Source organism: Scophthalmus maximus, chromosome 5 (genome assembly GCF_022379125.1).
Source record: "Scophthalmus maximus strain ysfricsl-2021 chromosome 5, ASM2237912v1, whole genome shotgun sequence".
Classification (NCBI taxonomy): Eukaryota; Metazoa; Chordata; class Actinopteri; order Pleuronectiformes; family Scophthalmidae; genus Scophthalmus; species Scophthalmus maximus.
The window spans coordinates 17,406,375-17,429,723 of record NC_061519.1 but is presented as its reverse complement, the minus strand read 5'-3'; the positions used below and the strand labels follow the sequence as shown (position 1 = coordinate 17,429,723).

The window sequence follows — 23,349 nt, the reverse complement described above, 5'->3', positions numbered from 1 at the left end:
ATTATTCAGCCTCACAGTACTTCACACATCGTTCTTCCCCATGCAGCAGACATTCTGCCTGTGCCCTCCCGAATATCAATGGATTATTTTTCACTGCAGGGGTGCAGTTCACCGTGTGCATTCAATGGACACAGCTGTGTGTGTGTGTGTGTGTGTGTGTGTACACACATGTCAAATACAAGCCAGGGAACTTGGAGGGAATAATTTCATAAACGGTGGCTGAGAACATTGTGTGATGATGAGATGAGCTGCAAACAAGTAGCACTATTGGGCTTGGTTTGCTTTACTGGGTGTCAGGAGGATGGGAAAAGCTTCAAAGACAACCACAGTTTAATTTAAAAATACGTTTTATCAGTCCACATAAGTACAGTAGAATCCCACGAGGTGATCTCAACATATAGGACAGTTGATATAACAATTTTACAGAAAAACAATGAATCAATAAGATTAAAATCAACATCTCTTGTTTCACACTTAATAGAAAACCTAATGAAGAATTTTTAACAGCGAAGCAGAACAATAGAGGTCAGTCAGATCATGGGATGACATCAGGGTAGGTCTTGATCTGAAGGCGATGGTTTTTGTTTCCTTCTAGATAAGACGTCTGGCATGTCTGTAGACGTCCTGCAACAGACCAAAGCATGAGTCGCATCAGTGATATGTCTTCCCTCCATTTGAAACAACCTATATTATTTTATTCCCCCAAATTATCAAAAGTGTAATGCAGGGTATAAATTGAGTAAACTACTCAAAATAGCACATTAATTCATTCTCTGCCTATCTTGGAGTTTAAGTCAAGCTTTACTGTCTACAGCCTGGCCCAATTTATGTTTATTAAATTTAAGTATCTTCAGGTTTAGCTGTTTTATTTAAAAAATAGATATCAGTATTATAGACTAGGATTGAATGATTAATCAAAATATTACCAAAATTGCAATAGTGCCATATCAAACATTGCAAGAACTGCAGTTTTGCATTTATTCTCCAAGCTGCTGGACTGTAAATATAGAAAATTTACTTTTATATAAAATGTTCTTTTCTATCCTTCAAAACATTTTAATTTTAACAAATGTCACTCAAGGGTTTGCGAAAATCTATAGTTTTGAAGTCCAGTGTATACACATATGCTGTTTGGTGTCACAACAGGAAAAATATTGTCTGCATGGTTGGTGATTTATCTAATCTGACCTGACTGAAATCTGTGCAGTATCTGGGTTACCGTAGCAACGGTGTCCAAAATGATTGACTATGAAAAGGCGTTGAGACCTTGTAATATTCACTATTGTATTGCCCTCTTTTCTACTCCAAATGGCTTGGACGGGCAACACAAATAGAACATGGTCTTAAGTAAGGTGTATTGTTGGCCATTACACAAAAACAATCGACTTATGACAATTATACATTTATAACCTGACTATCCTTATATCAACGATAAACTATATAAAGAAGGGCAGCAGGCCAAGAAATGTTGAGATGAGGTTCATTTGTCAAGAGAATTAAACTATTTCATTATAGCATGACTAAATCAACACCATGCTATTTATATCTAGTCATTAATCATTTTGTATTTCATTTTTGAATAAGTGTAACAGTTCTTGGTTTTCAATCCACACCCCTCATCTGGGTTGGTCTCGGCCATTGGTCCGCCTTCCACAAAGGTTCCCATACGACTCTTACAACGTTCCAGATTTAGTTGACTCTGAGTTCCTGCAAGTCCACAAGGGAAAATGTGGCAACACACATCAACAGTCAGCATGACGTTACATATGTTATCATCACTCAGTCGAAATCTGAGAGTTGTATCACGCTATGTATCACTCTTTTGTAGTAGAGTCTCAAGGAAAAGGCACACACATACTTGGATAGTCAATGATCTAGAGCTGAGAACAAGCTGTAGCAGAATATTAGTAAGTAAGAGTTCAATTTTATCTCACAGTACTTTGTCGTATGATATTATCTCACAATGTCATAATTTCTATCCATCCATTTTACTACTAAATTTGAATAGGGGGCTGCCAGGAAAAAGTTCCGGAAAATGTCTACAGAAACATTTGCGGACATTAGCGTTGTCACATACAGCCCCCTCCGGAAAATTTCAGGAAAAATTAAATGTGTCTGAAATGTCCAAAAGCAGCTTATGTCACATATGGAGATAAAGAATCATTGACTCTCAGTTTTAATTAGCATATTAGATCATATTAGTTTATATTATCCTACTTTTTCCTTTTCATTAGAGCTCAAACATGTAGGTCTTCCATTGAAATATTTTACAAGGCTGGCTGCTCAACACACTTGTGATTTGTAATTATAGTGCATTGTTATATTTTGCTTGCATTCCGAATGGTTGTCCTCACATTTTTGAATCAAATCACACAGAATGTTCACAAGGCCAGATTCTATTAGGACAGTGGCTCTTTCCTCATGTTCGTCTTTCGTTGATCTCAAAATGTTTTTTTCAAACAAGAAAAGGTGATTATGAAAGAAGAAAAAACGTCATTTATTTTTACTATTCAACTGCCTGCCATTAAGGGAGATGTCTGATGCTCTGCAATAATCAGCTGGATACAATGTCTCTCTGACTGGTGTTAACTATCAGATCTCCCTTGCACAGACCGGTGTCAGATTTGTTATTAAAATATCAGACGCAGACTTGATGCTGAGTATCAAGTAGTTGAATGCTATCCCTTTGAATGTCATGCTTTTTCAGTTGAGGGAAAGTCTGGCTCAGACTCTCCTACTCACCTTCTCGTCTTAACGTCTCTGTCGGTTGTTCAGGAGCGGGAGTGGGGTGCACTCTGAAGTTTCCTTAGAATTCCAAACATGTTTAGAACCAAAAATGTTTTTCCTGGATTGAGATAATATTACTTCATAATTTATGCAGTGAACACGTTTATATTTAATAATATAAATATCAAAATAACTTACCGAAGGATGGAAGAATATGGTTGATGTTCAGCCAGGCTTTTATGAATGGGTATATCGATATGAGCAGGCCTGGAAAGCAGAAGCCATTTGGCAGGGTTACCATTAGCTCTATTATAGTGCTCTCGTCATTATTGGTGGAATAAATGCTCAATAACAGCTTAATTGCAGTGTTTGTGTGAGGGTTTGACACTGACATTATCTTGGCTCCAGAGAAATAATATTCAATCAAATTGACTTTGGCAATGTAAATATTGTGTACTGCAGAGTATGAAAAAAAATCCTATAAGATTTCACTGTGACAAAATAAATCTAATCACATGCACATTCTAACTCATGGAAAACTACTTATTTAATAAGTATTTGAAATATATATTTTTTAACAGTTGTTAATGCCAGTGAAGCCACAGCGATCGGCTCAAATCAAACACAGTTTTTAATCTCCCCTATAAGCCAGCAGAGTTGAAATTAAACCCTGGCAAGTACCGAGGGTGGCTGTGATGCACGTATGTGCCTAAAATGTCATGAAACTGCAGAAGGAGTGAAAGGAATCTGCCGAGAACTCTCTGTTCATACTCATTAGTCAGCGTATGTGTTGGAGGAGGCATCATGGCACATAAGCCCCAAAACACATAATTAGATGCCTGGTTACTTAACAAGTGCTTCCAGCATGAATGTCTCTGTCAAGCTGCAGTGTTTTGATTTGCCAAATGCTTGTGTACGTTAGGAACATAAATTAATTATTGAACGCTGTCATCAGCGAGAATATGTCTCACATTAACTATGCATGTTGATGCCGTCTCCCTCAGATCAAAAGCCCATGTCCTTTTGCTTTCTCTCCAGGAAGGCAGTTAAGGCCCTCCTTTATCTTGGCTGTGCAAGTCCTCCAGCTATCAGCTGGTTCGAGTTACACTGTTGTATCGGATGATGACATGGTGTGCTTTTCAAGAAGAGTGGATGGAAAGTGCCACAGGTCACAGACCCTCGCTTTTGACATTTGACAGTTGTAAAAACTAGATATTCAACAGTTTGCGAGTTGTGCGATATTGTTCCTGTTGATTCCTCCTTGAACCAGACGGCACCTTAATACTTTCTGATTGTAATCAATTATGTTTCTCTTCAAATTTAGTTTTTGTTCTGACCTCATTAAAGCCCATGTACAAAAAAGGGATGTGTGTGGATTTGATGAAGGTGACGCAATGTGGAAATAATTTGTTATGGGGTTGTGCATTAAGATAAAGTACTCTTTTCATTTTCTAGTAACCCATTCACTAAGAAATGTGCAATATGTTAAGCAACATTGTTATGTGACATATTTGGCTGTTATTTCCCAAACTCCCTGTTTGACAAAGTGCAGAGAATAAGAAAATACACTGTGTATCACAATGATTTACAGCTGGGGTAAAGCAAGCAAGAAAATGAAGAGTTTCATACACATACTCACCGAGACCCCCTGCTCCCAGGAAGATACCTCCTACAGCATCAGCATCACACTCCCTGGACACCCCAATGATGATGCAGCCTGCCACGATTCCGAGCAGGGCCGAGCCCACCCGTAGCCCATGGTACTCCCCGATGCTGACGGGGTTCATTCAGCAGGCGGAAGCCCCCCACCTGCCCCACTCACACTCACACACACCCACAGTGACCAGTCCTACCGCACTCTGACTCAACTTGGGCCCTCACTGCCACTTACAACTTTACTTTAATCTGCATGAGCCTCGCCCCTCCCTTGTTTCACTGTCATTGACACAGAAACCCTTTCTCTGACTGAGCCTCCACCTCTGTTTTCTGTTGCTCAAGATGTCTCATGCATCTTTAAAGATGGAGCTCTGGTTTCCATTGCCACTGAAGATTAGAAAGCTAGGGGCGCGGACTCTTATGAAAGTGATACGTGTGCTACAAATCTGATCACAGCCCACTTTCTGCCAGGACAGGCATCCCGCATCAGTGAGTACCTGGAGTGTAATTTACAGAAAATGAACACTAAATGTACGAACAGAGGTGCTGCTGTCTTAAAAGTAGGATACAGTAGTTTGACAAGGGCAGAGCAATGGAGAGACAAAAAAAGGGGAAGAGGAGTGAGGGAGAAAGACAGAGTTAGAGTATGTGCTACGTGCGTGATTTGTCTGCGAGCTTGAAGGGAATGTATAATGAAAGGTTCAGGGAGTCCTCTACGGTGGGGGCCCGAGGCCATTCACAAAGGCCTGCAGTTGCCATAGGAATAGCATATCCATGGCAACAAAGGGAAAAAGAGGGTAAGCAGGATTAGCACCGGTGAATGGGATTACAAATGAAGTTACTGGGTAGAAGAGAAACAGTGACATATTTCCTGTTCGACTAGTAAACTCCTTTTACTAGTTACACGTCTGCAGCTATAATTAATCAGTTTCGTTATATGGGGCGTATATGTGTGCGTCACATCCAGCATGCTGCCCACAATTGACTTATTGTAATCCTTGTGCATTGTGACCCCTGAAAATGAAGCAAATTTGCCCAACAGTTACATATTTGTATGAGTGTGTGTTTGAAAGATAGTGATTTCAACCTGTTTAATTTCCAGGTTGTAACCCCCTCTAGAAACTTTGGTCTTTTTAACTCGATAGTTGATAAATTGGGTAGAGCCCTGTCAATGATCTGTTTGACACCTCAAAATCTAGAAGCATCAGGTCAGCAGGGCATTTGCTAAAGTTATTAAGTTATTGTTCTAAAGGATTAGTGAATTATTTATTGAAAGTTGTGGTTATTAATGCATGTAATATAATGTAAATAATGTATCAACATTATTGAAATCATAATACAAACCTCATCAAGCCTTTAAAGATGATCAGACAGATCAAAAAAGACCGCTGCGTTGGCCGGGAATCGAACCCGGGTCAACTGCTTGGAAGGCAGCTATGCTCACCACTATACCACCAACGCCTCACACTGAGTAAAGTGTTACATATATGTCATACAATCAATGCAATCCCTCTCCGATGTGGTCTTTTTTTATGATAACTTACTTGTGTCTACAGTATTTAAAAGCATTTTAACTGTTTGGAGTTTTTCTTCGTAATATGAATGTGACTACATTGATTTTGCAAACAAATTCATGTTTTCAGTCTGTCATTATGCCGTGAAATTCTTCTCATCACGAATTGACCACTTGAACGCCAAGCACATAAAATAAATTGGTACACAGGAAGAAATCTGTCAATCGAGGAGAGCAAAAGGTATCGTGGCCCGTACGGGGATCGAACCCGCGACCTTGGCGTTATTAGCACCACGATCTAACCAACTGAGCTAACCGGCCAATAGTTTTCAGGATGTTCGCCTTTTCAAAAAAAATGTGTGTATGTTCATGTTTCCCGACTATTCTCTTCATTGTTGCAACACAAAGGTTGTGGAGAGGCGGAAAGCACCAGTCAACTTCAGGGTCACGGTGGAGAGGCACTTTTTTTTGCAACCAGGGAGACGACCTCTGCTGGTGTTTCCAGGGAATGCAGGCTTCAGGCACTTCCATACTGCCTTCATTTCTGGACCCGGTGACTGTTTTTATATAAAGTCCTTACAGTGAGCTGAGGATTGGAAAGCGAGGCGGGCATTTCTCAACACCTGTCACATATACACAATTTGTACTTTATTTAAGTCTAAATTTGTTAAAGTTCCTCTATTATCTGTCGACCTCGTGGCGCAACGGTAGCGCGTCTGACTCCAGATCAGAAGGTTGCGTGTTCAAATCACGTCGGGGTCAACTCTTTTTCCCAAAATATTTTATCAGGGCAAAAACCTCAGACCCGTTAATCTGGAAAACAGATTGCCATCAGGCAAGACATACAGAACTATCAGGACACGGACCACGAGACTGAGGAACAGGTTCTACCCCAGAGCTGTATCCGCAATAACCCCCCCCAAAAAACACACACACACACACACACCTCCCATAGCTGCTGAGGACTAAAGAGGGCAATCACCACCCTCTCCTCCCCATACTGCTGCTAACACACTAAACCACTTTGACACCTCCTGTTTGCACTGCACTGTTTGCACCATTACATGTTGCACATATTGTATATATATTTTAAAGTATCGAAGTGATCTTATTTAATGCATATATTTTTCTTTTAGTTTTGTAAATATTCTGTTTCTCTTCCTTGTTTGGTTTGGTTTTTACATTGCTGCTGGTGTCTCCAAGAGCTACCACTCTAAATGTCGTTGTTCACTTACAATGACGATAAATCCTCTTATTTTGTATGACTTGTTATTGTAGACAGGCAGCAAGATTTTGACATAAAGGGCTTTGATCTTGAATAGACACCTTTGATCTTTAAATCAAAGCCTTCCATGACGAGCATTTTAATTATGTAACATTCACTGCCAAAACTTCCATTCTCTCTCTCACCTGGCAAGAGAGAAGTTCAGTCATTCACAAAATAGGGCTCGTCCGGGATTTGAACCCGGGACCTCTCGCACCCTAAGCGAGAATCATACCCCTAGACCAACGAGCCGGAATACTACTGTTGTGAGTAGAATGCGACAAAATCTTCGAAAGCCCTACTATATTAAGATGTTCTGCAGTAGGATTGCAGTAGGATTTCAATCACAATTCTTTTTTGACCAGCCTCAAAGTATAACATGGCCTTATATTTTTATTATGGATAAGCAAGCAATTCCACTTCGCTGTGTGTGGTATCTTGGTTGATACACTGGCCTGTAAATTTACTCTTTAACAACAGATTCTAACCCTAAACCTTAATATTGTAACGCTTCTTATTTTGTCAATGTTTTCGGGATTCTGGATATATTGTAAATTAGGCATCCGTTGTGGTATAAGGAACAACAACAAAGTACAGTGTCAGGAAAAAGTCTCAATGTTCTCCAATAAATGGGTATTAAAAACATTGTATGAGAGGCATAGAATCAAGATTGTACTCTGTTACTGGTGATTTATATGGTTGCATTTCATTGTGTTATCATTCTGTGGACAGGCACATTATACACACTATGATAATACACGTGTACATTAGCTTTTGTATGTGTGTGTGTGTGTGGGGGGGGGGGGGGGGGGGGGGGGTGGACATCCCCTGTCCTGAATACTTTGGATGTGAAGAAACAAAGTACGAACACGCTTTATAAAGTGTATGTGACATGTCTGACATGCCCGAGGGAACTGTGCACCGCACGTGTGTACAACATATGGCAAAAGACAAACAGAGTTATCTGTAAATACGAACCCGTCAGCAAACCTTACCACGGCATACTGGTTTGATCGGTGGTCACGTGACCCACACTCAGCCATCTTGTGGAAAACGAAGAGGGGAGAGAGAGAGAGAAATAGAGAGAGAGACCAGAGAGAGAGAGAGAGAGAGAGAGCGCCACACAACTCGAATACAAACCCTGTGCTGTCAGAACAAGCAGAGGTAAGACAGCCAAAGTTGAATACATTACAATAGAAGAAGAAAACCCGTACAGTTGATTGAAGTGCCATGTCAGAGAGTCGTGTTCCGGGGAACCTGCGGGGCTCAGGGCTGCTGTGACCACCGTGTTTACTCGGCCTCGCCGCAGCGGGCTCCAGTTGGTGTGTGTGCGTGTCCGGGTCGTGTGCAGTGTGGGGCGGCCTGGCGAGGAAATGTTGTTGTGGACCCAGGCTGGTCGGGAGGCCGCGTGCGGCTAGCGAGCTAACGTGCTAGCCGCAAAGTGTTGGGGTGGACTCTCGCCAGCTCCGTGTTCGATTTGTTGAGTATGTGACAGGACGTTCACTGCCACGGGGAACTTAATCAGTGCCAACGCGTGTTTGTACCCTGACGTACGACAGCGATACGCCGGGCTGTGCTGGGAGAAATCGCTGCTTGCTAGCATGCTAGCTAGCATGCTAGCTAGCTAGCCAGCTAGCTAACGCGCTGGCAGACCCACAGTTGGCTGTCGTGTTGCTGGTTCGGCAAAAAATACCCCGGGTGGCATCAGAATGTATGAAACAGCACTTTAACTACACGTTATGTTTCCGCCGGTCAACACTATAGCCACACTGTCAACTTGTAGCCGTCAAGAGATATGTTGGCTAGTGCCAAGTTACATATGTGTCGTTAATCATCCATGTGTATGCGATGGGCTAGCTTGCTGCGCTATAGCTAACGTTATGTTGGTTACCGTGGGGCATTTCCGCTTAGCCTTCCCGAGTGAACCGTCGCAGCTCATCGGGGATCGTTGTAAAGCAAAAAGCATTTAGCATGATTGAGTCATGTAGCCAGCCTGTTAGCTTCAGGTGGGCTCGGCCTGATCGCCGAGTGCTCCTACTTTCCCCTTACTGGTAACTCAACAATCCGGACAACTTCGCCAAAACTTGGTGGTCAGTCGTGATCAGCTGGCTTTTTGCTGTCGGCCGTCTTCATCGCAAGGGGAAGGTCGACGTAACCAAAGTGATACAAGTTGTTGTATCGATCAGGTTTTCGAGCCGACACCTCATAACATCATTCAAACCCAGACTGGCTTTCGGCTTTTACGGAATATTGAACACTGACACATTGTGCCCGAGCGTGAGAGTTGTCAGAAGTGTTGCCGACTTGGGTTGAGATTGCGTTTACTGCCTACACGTGGCCTTGCCCTGACTTCCATATGGTCAGTGCTATTGTGAGCCCACAGTCGCCTTTTGTGCACTGACATGTGAGCGAGTCTCACCGCGGGATCAACCTTCACTTTCAAGCCCAATGTTAGGCAAAGTATTGGCAGTGGAGACACGTAAATAAACGTCTGATCTGGTTGCCATTGTGTGATTTATTGGTGATTACTTTATTTGTGGCAGTAACTATTATTTTCTCCGTCAATTACAGGTGTCTGACATACACCGCTCTGCGGGGCAGGGAGACTTCCTAAAATAGCTTTAGCAGATTGAAATTGTACACTGGTCGTGTTTGCTGGTGGGATGGGCCGTGCACTGTGTACTGAAAGGCTAGAGGAAACTGAAGCCGGTAACAAAAACTGAGATTGGGGGTTGTTAATTTCTAACCAGCAGAACTGTGATGTGTTAGATGTGGTGTCTCGGTGAATTAGTGAGTCTGATATAATATAGTTTTGCAATACGCTCACATTTTTCTGAAACAAAATGTACTTGGACTGTTCCTGAAGGGCAACGTGTAACAGCTGTTTTGTCAACAGTAAATGAATTAGAGTTGAAACAACTTGTCAAATAATGTATTGGCCAACCGACAGAAAGGGCGTCTGCAAAAGTTTCGATTGATTATTCCTTACGGTCGTTAAAGAGGAAAATTATTTTAAATTATCAGCATAATATTTCTTAAAATTGAATTGGTTGGACAAAACGAGACTAAAGTTGTCAATGGGTGCTCGGAACTTACAAAGAGCTCTAATCAATTTGGAAAAACAGCCCATCATTGACCATTAAACCAAGATATTATTAAATATTTTATACAGAAAACAGGCTCCATTATTATGTAGGGTTTTCTACTTTCTTTTCTTTGAATAAACATTTACAGCGTGATGCTTCATTTGTGCTTTGTGTATGACTACTCGTGGTTCTAATCCCTTTCCTCCCTCTTCGTATTTGTAGAACTTCAAGGAAGAATGGCCGAAACCCAGACACTTAACTTTGGACCAGAATGGTAATTGAACTGGCTTTAATCTAGATTAATCTGATTATTAATTTGGGGGATGTTAGGTTGTGAAACTGGTTTCCTTTTGAGGCCTGGTGTAGCTTTTCAAAACATGTTGAGACATGCTGATTGTCTGTCCATTCTACTTTTACAACCCTTTTCTCTCTTTGCAGGCTGCGTGCCCTGTCTGGTGGTGGTGGCGGTGGTGTTGGTGGTGTTGGTGTCGGCGGTGGCGGAGGAGGTGGTGGAAGCAGCAACACGATTGCCTCTCCACCCCTCTCACCTGCATTGCCAAAGTATAAACTTGCAGACTATCGCTACGGGAGAGAAGAAATGTTAGCACTTTATGTAAAGGATAACAAGGTGGGTATGACATCTTTGTAGTCGTTGAAGGCTTGCCGCCAGCACGATATGCATACAAATTATGATACCGCTGAGATTAGATTGACATTTTCCTGATTTATAACACATTCTGTCAAAGCATTATGCATTTTACAATCTTGTGATTGTGTTTTTCTCTCCTCCAGATCCCTATAGACCTACAGGATAAGGAGTTCCTGCCTATATTGCAAGAGGAGCCCTTGCCGCCTCTGGCACTCGTGTCTTTTACAGAGGATGAACAGGTAGGAGCACTTGTCATAATATCAGGACACTATCTAGGCGAGAAACGGCAAGAACTGGCTCCGACTTATCAGGCCAGTTGGCTTCTTATTGTCATTTCTTGGAATATACATTACTTTTGGTTATTAGGGCCTGCGAAATATAGAACATGTGCCAAGATGAGGCCTGAGAGTTGACTGTCCCCTCCGGCTCCCCTCCCCCGTTTGTATTTGCAGAGAAATTTTTCCATGTCTGTAAACAGTGCAGCAGTACTTCGGCTGACAGGCCGAGGAGCCGGTCCAATAGTGGGGGCACCAAGAGGCCGAAGTACCTCAAGGGGTAGAGGTGAGTATTTAACATGGATTATCATTTCAAGGAGCTGCAGGTGGAGTTTTTACTGGGGAAGCAAAAAAGTTGTTTTGTTTTATTTTTTTCAAATTAGCCTGTTTTAGCTATTTATATATTCTGCCTATGCAGTACAAGAGTCTCAAATACTGAAGATAGTTAAGAGGCCTTTGGAGAATCCCACCAATTTGACCACAGCTTGAGACAAGGGATGTAATATTAGCTCTCTATAGTTGCTGTGCTTACTCAGCATACTTGGACCGCAGCTGCTTGAACTCGTTATTGATGTGCCATAAACCTAGAAATCCCTTGTTTGAAATCACAGTGCTATTTGCATGAACACACAGACCTACCTATAATAAATCTAAACTTTCATATTGTATTTTACAGTGATATATAGTTATTGGGCATGTTCGTAACTTCCAGTTGGGCTAAATTAGCCAATAACCAATGTCTTTAATCAAACTTTAGAGTTGCACTTTGAGAAGGTAACTACAACAAAAAACATGATAAATGGAAAATACCACATATTACTAAACCAGAAGGCCATAACGTACTGACTGTTTTCATCAATCTGCTGTTATACTTAAACTGAGTTGTACTTACTTATACTAATTTACTGATACTGATTTTATAACTTTATTTTCCCCTCAATGGCAATGCTTTGTAAAACCATCAGATGAACAGACACAGGACAGACAGTTGGTTTTTCACCGAACTTTTCGATTAATCGAGACATAATGGTTAGGAGAGAATGTTTTATAAACAGTAAGTAATTATAGGTACAAGAATTCCGACAGATGTGTTGAATATTGTTATTTGCCAACTGATCTTGCAGCATCACTGTTGAAGGATATGTCTATTAATCAAGGAAAGGGCAGATGAATAAAAACCCTAGTGTACGTTTGTTGTACATCTACCAGATAAAAAGGAAAGGGAGACTACAGCATCATGATTCAGCAGATTTTGTGCAGTGGGTGATGGTGGTGTGTTCATGCAGAAAAATTCCTCCTATTACTGAAGGTTGTTACAGACTTTCTGATCATCTGTCATGGAAAATCTCAAATGTTTTGTGGAACACTGCCAATGATAGAATCCTATTCTGTCGTTTGATCAATAGGTAAAAAATCCTACCTATATTCTAGGTCATGCTGCACAGTTGCAACTACATGTAATGGTCCCTATTCGGTTGGTTGCTTTCAGGCCGGGGGAGAGGAGATGGAGGCTTTTACCAAAGAAGTTTTGATGAGGTGGAAGGCTTTGGTCGTGGAGCGAGGGAAATGCATCGCTCCCAGAGCTGGGAAGAAAGGTATTAAATAACCCATTTGTCGCACAAAAATCTGGCCCGGTTTTGACCATGTACAGATGTTCAATATAAGTTTTAATTTTTTTTCTATACAGCAGTTAAACATCTGACTTCCTGTAATGGGTGTTTGTTTGTTTTTTCCTCTCCAGGGGAGATAGAAGGTTTGAAAAGCCAGGGCGAAAAGAACCAGGTTGGTTTTAAACCTTGTAATCAATACGTGACATACTCTTTGCACTGACATACCTACTAACACTTGTTCCTCTCTGTAGGTCTGACAGATGTTGCCCCTGGACATTTTCCATTGAATCACAGTGAGTTTGGTTAGTTATTAACCATTAAGAAGTTCATGATTTAAGTTCGTTTGCTAATCTGCATTAAGTTTCAATTGTATTATTGTACTTGATGGCTGCACTTTTAATCATACCCCTACCGACTACTCTTTTCAGTCCGGGTAAACTATGAGGACAGCGTGCCAGGGTTACCGAGGAAGCACGACTTCACGCGCTCAGAGAGTGAGAACTGGCGATCTTCTCGCGATGATCAGAATGGTGAGGATGATTGGGTGCGACTCGAGGGTTGTCGATGGGACAGTGACCGGTGGTGCCCCCCGAGCCCAGGTGGGCACTGCACTGACCGCATTACTGATGCATTTATCTTTGATATATGTATTTGTGGTGTACTGCCATGATTGTTCTATGGCCTGTTTCAGGATAAGTTTCATCTGTGTTTTACGGCCTGTTAACTTTTGTTGGGTTTATTTTTTTCATTATGCACAGGACAATAGAAATGTTTCCGAAACAGCCAACTTGAATTAAGAGGTGCTTTCCAGCTCCATGTTTGTTTTATGACATTGAACAGGGACAATTCAGTGGTAACTTAATTTCTTCACTTTACTGTGTTTATGACTTGCACATGCTCAAAAATTATGTTATCAGTTTTTTGTTATTGCATGTGGATGCACTTTTTTTCCAGTTGCCTCCCTGGTAGCCAAAAGTTACAGTATATCATGTGTTCAAGATGATTTATACAATCTTTTTTGTCCAGATGCGCCTCGGTCAGCAGGGTGGCGGGAACTCCCAGACCAGCGTCGCCGCTTTCCGTTTGATGCGAGAGAAGACGAGCGAGGATACAGGAGGCCACGGTCAGGCAGTGGCAGCCTAGAAGATGAGAGGGACAGCCTGCCAGAGTGGTGTCTGGAGGACGCAGATGAGGAGGCGGGCACCTTTGACTCATCAGGGGCCTTTCTCTCTCTTAAGGTAAGAGGAGACCCGAGGAGAGTTTTGATTGAATCAATAAATTGAAGTATTTGTGTGCTAGATTTGGAGAAGATAATTTCCTTACCTGCTGAGGTGGAAAGCTTTATAAATTTTGACCACTGTCAGGTTTTCTCTAATTGTGTTTTTTGCTGTGTTATCAGAAAGCGTCCAAGGAGCCAATCCTGGAAGAGGCAGAACTCGACTTTAAGCCCTTGGATGAGTGTGAAGAGGGCCTGGAGGAGGATGGCAGACAGCCCAAGGAGACCAAAGAAACAGAGGCTAAGAGAGAGGTCGACCGCAAAGGTCAGCCACTTCAACTGACTAAAATTAAATTTAACTTGACATGCAAAAGGTTCTTCGCCCGTCCTCATCACTTCGTCTGAATTTTGATATCAGTTAAAGAAAAACACTTTTTATAGTTTTGTTTGCTGCCTTAGTGAATTATTCAGGGAAATCTTAAGTTTACTGCCACTCGGATTTCAACCATAGTCTTCAAGCTGAATGGTGTTTTCTGTCTTAACACCTGTCTTGAAGTGCTGGTATAAGTACTGGTATAAAATTTAGTTTAAATTGTCTTTTTATACAACAACATCTCTGTAATGACTGACAGGATTGATAAAGTCACACGGCTTTCTTTTTTTAGTAAAACTATTGATATTGTTTTTTTAGAGTTGGCCCGTGTGTCAGAGGAGGCTCCACCTGTTCTTCCACCTGTTGCACCCACAGTCTCAGAGCCTCAAGCCACTGGCAAGTCTTTGTCCCCAAACCAGTCCAGCCGAACAGAAGAGACTGAGAGGCCAGCTGAACGGCAGCCATCCCTGGAGCTCCCACCAGAGACCTGCAAAATGCCCCTGCACCTCCCGATGTCTAACAGCAGGCTGGAGGTCCTGCCCATGACTCGTATTTCTACCACCCTTGCAGGTGGGCTTTGGTTCTTCTAGGACTCTCGCACTTTGCTCCACCTACCGCGAAACCCCCACTGACATCTGCTGTTTCCATTTCCTGTTCTATGCAGAAGTATCTGCTCCATCGCCCAGTGTCCAGCTACTGCAGCAAAAGCCCATGGCGGTTCCTGTGGCGATGAACAATCTTTTGCCTTTCCCTTCCAGTATGTTGGCACCCATTGGCCGGCCCACCACTGCGTCACACGACACAGATGAAGATGAGGGACTAAAACACTTTGAGCAGGCGAGTTATTAGACTTGTAACATGAAACTCTGCCAGTAGGTCGGTTCCCTTAAAAGACCATAATACAAGCTGTCAAAAGATGTCTGTTCTGTCCACTATAACCCCTGTCATGTTAGGTCATATCGATTTACAGTAGTCTATGAGTAATGCGTAACCATTAAAAATTCTTCTCCAGGAGGCAGAAAAGATGGTAGCGTATCTACAGGACGGTGTGGTGGATGATGACAGACTAACAGCAAAGACGTCAGAGAAGCCAAAGTCTGCAGGCATGCCGCTTACCCATGAAGCTGCTCTCAAGTGGTTCTATAAAGACCCCCAGGGGGAGATACAGGGTGAGACTGGGAGAGATTTTTATCTGCTCAAAAGGTGACTTCAACTACATACGTTTCTGAAACGGTTCTTATTTCCTTTAAACCTTCGATGCTCTCTTGTGCACCATCAGGTCCATTCAGTAACCCAGAGATGACCGAGTGGTTCCAGGCTGGTTACTTCACAGTGTCTCTGTTAGTCAAAAGAGGGTGTGACGACGTATTTCAACCACTGGGAGACATCATGAAGATTTGGGGGAGGGTACCATTCACTCCAGGCCCTGCACCTCCACCTCTACAGGTATGTGTTTGCAATATTTGGACTGCTTCATTTCTTGTATCCAAAGGTTTGCTTCAGTACATCAGCCCCAGCCATGGCCAGCAGGTGGTGTCACAATCCTCTGTTGTTACCAGTAAGATGTGTCAAAGGAATACCTCATGTTTGATTCTTTCATTTTTTTAAATTTGTAATGGAAGACAATTAGAATCTTGAATATATAATGTACTATACTCAATAATTCATGGTGAGAATTCCCCCACTCTGTTGGAAGTCTTGAGGTCCGACTTACTTGTTTTGTAAAGCTGCATCAGAACCAAGTGGCAGCCCACTGATGTGTGACAGCCCCCTTTTGCTTGAAGTCATATATTTGTTTGAGCATTATGATTTATTCTCACTGTGTATTTTTGATGTAGGGTGATGGTGATCAAGAGAGGTTGAAGCGGCAGCAGGAGCTCACTGCTCTCAACCTCTACCAGTTACAGCAGCTCCAATATCAATACCTCCTCAGGTATGCCAGCCCCCCTCCCACACCCTCACACTTTTATTTACACTAGGATACATGACCTTTTGTTATTGATTAGAACTTAACTTTCCCTTCCCCCCTTTTTTCCCTCTTATTTCTCTTATCCACTTGTGTTTTCCACGTCCAGGCAGCAGTATGCTCAGGCCCTGGCCCAGCAGAAGGCTGCTACTCTCAACTCAGCTCCTCTTCAACAACAGCAGCAACACCAACAGCAGATCAACCTGCTACTACAGCAATACCAGGCACTCAAGACAAGGTTGATAACACTCACATTATTGGTTGAGACCGTACAATATTATTGAGAAAGCCAACAGTCAGCCCTGCCCTGGTATTGTATTTATCAATATGTTTACTTGTTATGTTGTTGTAGAGCATCTGAGAGCCTCTTACCTCCGGTCACCCGCTCCCTGTCTGTACCAGACTCGGGTTCTGTGTGGGAAATGCAGAACCCGTCCTCTCAGGCTTCCTGCACGCCGAACCTCCAACAAGCTGCTCCAAGCAGTGAGTTCCAACTCTCAGTTTCCTGCTTATTTTACATCACATGTGAGAAATGAAAATGTCACGTTATAACGAGTGTAGTGCGTTATGTTCCATCACTCTCAACAGCGTGGGATGGCGGCAGTGTTTGGGATTTACCCATAGACTCCGTGGCACAGGCGCCAACCATCGAGCAGATGCAACAGTTGGAGAAGTCAAAGGCTGCGAAGGTAAACAGGATTTCAACATATCTTTCTGTTTTCTTTGTCTTATATTTTCAAAACCAAAAGAGGAACATGCAGAACCTGTAGGAATTTCAAATTGGACTGAACAGTAGACAGGCTCTTGACACGTCAACATATTGGTTAGATTAAGTTTGTTTTTTTTCTTTTTATGAAAGTCACAGGCACGATGATGTAAGCAGGCTTACAGTTTAGGCTAGGTGTCAGAAATTTCCTTGAATGTTTCCATCTCGTTGGATAATAACGTGAGTATGTTTATTCTCATCCTCCACTAGTTGGAGCTTGAGAGGCGTGAGGCAGAAATGAGGGCCAAAAGGGAGGAAGAGGAAAGGAAACGGCTGGAAGAGGCCCTGAGGGCTCGACAGGAGGAGGAACGCAAACGTTTGGAAGAAGAGGAGCTGGCACGGAAACAACAGGTCGATCTGAACAATATCAGTCTGAAGCTCTTATGGCCTTGTGTTTTGTGAATTTTTCTTCGATGGCATTGAGACTGACCCCGTATTGTAATTACCCAGGAGGAGGTTTTGAGGCGGCAGCGAGAGCATGAAGAGGCACAGCGCAGGCAAAAAGAAGAAGAGGAGAGACTGGCACAGGAAGAAGCTCTCCGGCGATTAGAGGAGAGGCGGAGGGAAGAGGAGGAGAGAAGGAAACGAGAAGAGTTCCTTCGCAAACAAGTAATTTAACTTTGAAAACACGTTCTAAACCTTAACGCAACACTGTGCAACTGTTTGACCTTAAAATCACAGATTGAAAACAATTTTAATTGCCGACTGTCTTTCCCACTCCACACCCTGAACACCTGTCTTTTCACCACGTAACTTTGTAAAGTGAGTGGTATGACTGCGTAATACTCGGCAGCTTAAGATGCTGTAATCAGGCCCAACAAGTTCAATATTAAGTATTGAACTTAATCAAGATTTAATCTAAAAAGATTAAGAAGTCTGTAAAAAAAATAGCACACTGATATTCAGTGAGAAAAATAACAAGAATTCCAAAGGGAGTTTGGTGTTTGTTACAGCAACAGCCCTTTTGGTTTGGAAATCCAGGAATAATGAAATGTCAGTATCATTTGGAAGAGTTTCAGTAGAGCGGAATTTTTGTTTTTGAAAATCACTTAACTGCTCTGACTCGGACCCTAACAATCAGCTACCACCTTCAGCTGCAGAAGCCTCTGTTGCTCGCCAAAAGTTAAATTGTTGTTTTAATATCCATCGTCTTCCTTAATTTGCAATGTTCACCAGGAGGAGGAGCGCAGAAAGCAGGAGGAACTCGACGTGTTGAGAAGGCGCGAGGAGGAGAAGCGCGCGGAGGAAGAGGCGGCAGCTGCAGCGGCGGCCGCTGCTCTGGCCCAGCAGCAGCAGCAGGAGGAGCAGAAGAGAAGAGAGCAGGAGGCCCAGAGGCAGCAGGAGCTGCACCGACAGCGGCAGCAGCAACAAGAGGCCCTCAGGAGGCTGATGCAGCAGCAGCAGCAGCAGCAGCTCGCACATATGAAGGTCAGGACCAGGGACAATGTCAGATCATAACTAAAAAATTACTGTGGCTGTAGGAATTCAAAATAATAATATTATCACAATCTCTATAGAAAATTTAAATTATGCTATCGGTCAATTTAATCTTTTAATTTGATCCTGGGTAGTTTCACACCAGAATCTCCCACATTTCAACACACACACACACACACACACCACTCCAAATGCACTGTTTGAGTGTGGGTACCCAGCTTATGCTGGAATCGAGCGCAGGAGTTTTTCTTCCAAATGTAAGAACTGGATTATTTACGTGATACTATATTTGTATAAACATGAAATAAATATTTCATTATTTTAAGATATCACGTTTATTGTCAGGACCTGTATATTGTTACACCCCCAGTTAGGGCTATAATTTGACGATTGTACTTCACTCTCTTTTGTAGCTTCCATCCTCTTCGAAGTGGGGCCAGCAGTCGGGCAGCCCTCTAAACCAGACTCAGAACACCCTGTCACTGGCCGAGATCCAGAAACTGGAAGAGGAGCGAGAACAACAGGTGCGCGAGGAGGTGAGGACGAGCCGAGGCCTTTTTTTTTTTGTTGTGTCCGGTTACTCTTGTCTCGAGCAATGCTTTTTTAGCAATTACCCAAATGGCTCTACACCAGCTAATTCTCCTTCTGTCCTCCTCGACCTGAAGCAGCGACGTCAGCAACAGGAGCTCCTGAAGCTGCAGCAGCAGCAAGCGCTGCTACAGGCTCAGCAGCCTCAGGCCAAGCTGTCCGGTTGGGGTAATGTGGCCAAACAGACAGTTGCTACCAAGTCCTTGCTGGAGATTCAGAGGGAGGAAGCCCAGCAGATGAAACAGCGGAAGGAGCAGCAGCAGGCGCAGCCGCAACAACAACAAAAACAACAACAACAACAACAACAACCGCAGCAGCAGCAGCAGCAACAACCACCAACACACCCCATTGTCACCCAACAGACCCGCACTCAAAACAGAACCGTACGTGACACACAATGTGAATATCAGAAATTTTGCTTAGTGGATTTTTTTTCACCTGTGAGGTCTCGTTAGTATGAGCAGCTCATGAACCCGAGGAATAGTTGCTCAACGATTAGAGAGATACGGTTCAGCTTTCTTTGCATCAAACAATTTCAAACAAAATGCAAACGATGTGAAATGTCAACAAGGCCATATTGTTTTTCACGCTACCTTATTTTTATCAGATCTTTTCTCCCAAAGACGAGCTCAAAAAATAAATACACAATTTAACGATTTTATCCTTTCCTTTGTATAATGTGGCAAGAAACTGAATATCTGTTGGTTTGGTCCATTTCCTTGGGCTATAGGAAGTTGTGTTTTGCATTCGTCTCCATTTTCTGACATTTAATTGACCAAACAACCTATTTTTTCTGCAAAATGATCAGTAGATTAAATAATACTGGGGGGGGGGGGGGGAATGTCCTTTGCAGCGTTACTACTATTAAGTGCCAATAAGAGTATCTCGCTCTCTTCGCAGACGTCTCTGAGTAACTCGGTGTGGGGGTCTGTCAACACCAGCCCCTGCACTAACTGGGGCTCAGACAGCATCTGGGGCGACACCCAAAACTCCAACATGGGCTTCTGGGATGAGGCAGTGAAGGAGGCGGTTCAGCAGCCTCCTCCAACCAGGAAGGGCAGCACGCAGAAGAACAACAAAGGCAACGCCAACCTCAGGTATTTATTAAGAACGTTTCAGTCCGGAAGAAAAAGCGTGACTAAACATATGACAAATATGAGTAATTCACAGCTTTTTAATGACTTTTGTCTTCCTCCGGCAATTGTTTGTGCGGACACACGCAGTAACTCTTTGAGTGGGCGAGTCAACAAGAAGGTAGAAGAGGAGGAAAAGCTACTAAAGTTGTTCCAAGGGGTCAACAAGAGCCAGCAGGACACCTTCATGCAGTGGTGTGAGCAAACCCTGCACACCCTCAACACAGCCAACAATCTTGATGGTACGTCTTTAAAAATATGTGCACCCACTACTATTGATGAGCCGTTTCTGGAGGCCAAAGCTCAGAAATATTCTCCATCTGTTTCCCTGCCAGTTCCCACGTTTGCTTCCTTCCTGAAAGAAGTGGACTCTCCGTATGAGGTGCATGACTACGTCAGGGCCTATCTGGGGGACACTCCCGAGGCCAAGGACTTTGCCAAGCAGTTCCTGGAGCGTCGTGCCAAACAGAACGCTAATCAACAGAAACCGGCGCCGCAGATCCAACAGCAAACCCACAAACCGCAGCAGGTGAGCGCGTCTGCAGCAGCACCAGTTATTTAAAGGTTCGGCATGTGGGAAGGAGCCAAATGCTTTGCCCCCGTGTGGCGTTGGAAAAAAATGTGAGTTGGGATGTGATAAAAAAAGAGAGGCAGCCGTCCCCTTTTGTTTCCCTGAAATAGTTTTTACTGGGGGGTTTCTGTCACGACCCCGTCTCTCATCCACACCTCTGATGTGAATCAAATCTGTCAAGATGATCCTCTTCCAAAGCTGACTTTGCTTGTTCGCGCTTCATATCATATTCTTTTGAAGCGATCACTTTTTTTCCCATAGCTTGAAAATTTAAGTCAGGAGGATAGTATTTAGATATTCCACTCATAACTTTTGAAGGCAGTGTCGTCTATATATGTTCAGTTCACACTGTCTCTTCAACCATCAACACTCTCCTTTAGTTTGGCGCAAGAGGCACTTTGATCCCTGCTGGTTAAGTATGAAACATTTTCTAACCACCATTTTATTTAGTCAGTAATGTAGACCTTTGTTGAACCACTTGAGAGCAACTTCATGGGCAGGCTTTGATTGAAGACTGAGCTGCAGCGATTAGAAAAAAAAATTCGGCATCTATTTTGATAATCAATTAGCCATCAAGTTATTATTATCTATTCATTTCTGGTTCGAGTTCCTCAGCCTCTATATGACATTGATATAAACTCACCTCGACAAATGGTGGTTAAGAGGGTTTTCGGTGGTCCAGACCGCAGTGTCGTTGGGCAAGACACTTGACCCTCAATTGCCTCTGACAGCTGTGCTGGCAGTGTATGAATATGACAGGAAAAAGCAGCGCTGTATGAATGTGTGTGACTGGGTGAGTGTGTCTTGTTCTGTAAAAGAGTGGTTGATTAGATGAGAAAAGCTCTCTACAGTTTACAGCTTGATTTACCATATTAAATTGAATAATTTAGATTGTGGACTTTTAGTTTGACAAAGCGAGTCATTTGAAGGAGTCACCCTGGTCTCTAGGATCTTCTGATGCTCACCTGTCTCTATTGACCTGACCTCTTATTGAGTAAATGTTTAACATAATCAATAAATGAGCCCAGATTGGCAGCTACAGCTGATCTCAGGTTAACTGTTGTGTAGATGTGTTTTGTCTTACATGCTGTTTATGTTTCATTGTACCAGATACAATGGTTGTTTTCTTTATTAATTTTATTTCCAACCTCGTTAAAAGCCTGACATTTTCTAGCTTGTATTGAAATCAGCAAAAATGTAGTAGGATGTCAACACACAGAGTCCAAAAATAACATTTTAAATTTGCCGATTTCAAAGATTAGAACTTCACATCTGCGTTTTTCTCTTGCCAAGGATTCTGTGTGGGGCGGAACAGGATCCTCATCGCTCTACCAGTCCAACCACACGAGCGGCCAACAGCAGCAGCGCTTTGAGACCGTCACCTCAGGGAAGAAGAAGAAGAAGCAGAAGATGGTCCGGGCAGACCCTAGCCTTCTAGGTGAGAGCAAACCCTGTCTGCTTATTCTGGATCAATCCACCGCGATGTGTCTCTGCGCCGTTCACGTCACATCTGCTAACTGGTTCTTTGTGCCTTTTTTCAATTTTGCAGGTTTTTCTGTGAATGCGGCGTCCGAGAGATTGAACATGGGAGAGATTGAGACTCTGGAGGATTAAGGGACTGCAGCCAAGCAAACGCCACTGACTCTATCCGATTTCAACAGCAGCTGTTTTACCTAAACTCCTGCCACGGACCTCTGACTGCTGCCACGACTTTCACCTCTTGTTTTTTAGTTTCCCTTTTTTTTCACACATACTCTGATAATCTAAGAACCTATTGGGGGAGGGTGTGAAATACCCTCCCCCAATAGGTTCTTAATTGTGAACGAGCAGGGCATCGCTGAGGCACGGGTGTGTTGTCCTTTAATCTGACGTAAGCCCCCAAGACAACGAGACTGGAGCAAACAGGCCGGTGGAACATCCCAATCACCAAATGAACTCTTAAATTTCAGGAGAGAGTCTGTCCGGCGTCAGCCGCTCCAGCTCGAATCATGTCTTGTAGAAATTCACAATGACAGCAAACTCAAAATTTGGCCAAAATCGTTTGGGATTTTTTTTTTTTAAGTGGGACGATATGGATGGGGTTGTGGAGGTGGTATGGAAAGGTTAGAGAGATTATATCCATAGTTTTTGTTTTATTTATTGAAAGTTTTTCCTTTACACTTTAAACCCCCCCCCCCCCCCCCCTGTTTTCTGCTGGGTTCATGGACAACGATGGCAGAGTAGAGCCCAAGGATTCGTACCCACTTATGTCCTGTTTTAAGGACATGTTCAAAAGTTCCATGTAGTTATCTATTTCTTGTAAAATACTAGGCTGTTTAAAGAATAAACTTTCAACTCTGCATCTGTATTATAATATATGAAAATGATCTGCTGGAGTCATACTTTTTTTATTGCGGTATGAAATAATAAAACGGTCTGATGTGTGGGGCTGTTAACTCTGGTGTCTGAACCATTCAGGGGGGGGCGTGGGTGGGAAAACAATTGTGCAAATTTCATTGGATCTACTTTCATTCAAGCAG

The 23,349-nt window shown here is 42.9% G+C and overlaps 2 protein-coding genes and 4 non-coding genes across 16 annotated transcripts; 2 read left to right on the top strand and 4 right to left on the bottom strand.

Annotated features, from left to right (window-relative positions):
- Nucleotides 1–335: 335 nt before the first annotated feature.
- Nucleotides 336–7,182, bottom strand: kncn (kinocilin). The gene is made up of 5 exons (XM_035633689.2): nt 4,367–7,182; nt 2,926–2,994; nt 2,743–2,805; nt 1,614–1,707; nt 336–624 (listed from the first exon to the last, which is right to left on the bottom strand). The coding sequence occupies exons 1-5, from the start codon at nt 4,512–4,514 to the stop codon at nt 549–551; spliced, it is 450 nt and encodes a 149-aa protein (XP_035489582.1). The 5' UTR covers nt 4,515–7,182; the 3' UTR covers nt 336–548.
- On the bottom strand, nt 5,773–5,844 carry trnag-ucc. Its single transcript has one exon. It is a non-coding gene; the product is annotated as a tRNA-Gly (tRNA).
- Nucleotides 6,144–6,217, bottom strand: trnai-aau. Its single transcript has one exon. It is a non-coding gene; the product is annotated as a tRNA-Ile (tRNA).
- trnaw-cca lies at nt 6,587–6,658 on the top strand. The gene has a single exon. It is a non-coding gene; the product is annotated as a tRNA-Trp (tRNA).
- A 133-nt stretch (nt 7,183–7,315) lies between the features above and the next one.
- Nucleotides 7,316–23,193, top strand: gigyf2 (GRB10 interacting GYF protein 2). 11 transcript variants are annotated; one of them, XM_047332064.1, is made up of 29 exons: nt 7,316–7,426; nt 10,469–10,520; nt 10,685–10,874; nt 11,039–11,134; nt 11,348–11,456; nt 12,660–12,765; nt 12,912–12,952; nt 13,032–13,082; nt 13,209–13,379; nt 13,807–14,018; nt 14,180–14,321; nt 14,688–14,939; nt 15,034–15,206; nt 15,382–15,538; nt 15,649–15,815; nt 16,208–16,302; nt 16,445–16,573; nt 16,688–16,818; nt 16,897–17,024; nt 17,312–17,452; nt 17,552–17,710; nt 18,278–18,529; nt 18,952–19,074; nt 19,204–19,509; nt 20,027–20,223; nt 20,350–20,501; nt 20,595–20,788; nt 22,124–22,268; nt 22,380–23,193. In XM_047332064.1, the coding sequence occupies exons 2-29, from the start codon at nt 10,483–10,485 to the stop codon at nt 22,442–22,444; spliced, it is 4,122 nt and encodes a 1,373-aa protein (XP_047188020.1). In that variant the 5' UTR covers nt 7,316–7,426; nt 10,469–10,482; the 3' UTR covers nt 22,445–23,193. The 11 variants fall into 11 exon arrangements, with proteins under 11 accessions (XP_047188020.1, XP_047188024.1, XP_047188023.1 ...); XM_047332068.1 differs by lacking the exon at nt 7,316–7,426 and adding an exon at nt 8,198–8,324 and having other exon boundaries at nt 18,952–19,062; nt 19,207–19,509; XM_047332067.1 differs by lacking the exon at nt 7,316–7,426 and adding an exon at nt 8,198–8,324 and having other exon boundaries at nt 18,952–19,062.
- On the bottom strand, nt 7,341–7,412 carry trnap-agg. Its single transcript has one exon. It is a non-coding gene; the product is annotated as a tRNA-Pro (tRNA).
- Nucleotides 23,194–23,349: the final 156 nt, after the last annotated feature.

Excerpts from the sequence above, each read along its gene's own strand:
- kncn (XM_035633689.2), bottom strand. The coding sequence starts at position 4,514 with ATGAACCCCGTCAGCATCGGGGAGTACCATGGGCTACGGGTGGGCTCG. Across the intron at positions 1,708-2,742 it reads AGAGACGTTAAGACGAGAAG|GAACTCAGAGTCAACTAAAT; the intron begins GTGAGTAGGAGA and ends GTGGACTTGCAG. Across the intron at positions 625-1,613 it reads GAGACCAACCCAGATGAGGG|GACGTCTACAGACATGCCAG; the intron begins GTGTGGATTGAA and ends GGTCTGTTGCAG.
- gigyf2 (XM_047332064.1), top strand. The coding sequence starts at position 10,483 with ATGGCCGAAACCCAGACACTTAACTTTGGACCAGAATG. Across the intron at positions 10,521-10,684 it reads CTTAACTTTGGACCAGAATG|GCTGCGTGCCCTGTCTGGTG; the intron begins GTAATTGAACTG and ends CTCTCTTTGCAG. Across the intron at positions 19,510-20,026 it reads CCCGCACTCAAAACAGAACC|ACGTCTCTGAGTAACTCGGT; the intron begins GTACGTGACACA and ends CTCTCTTCGCAG.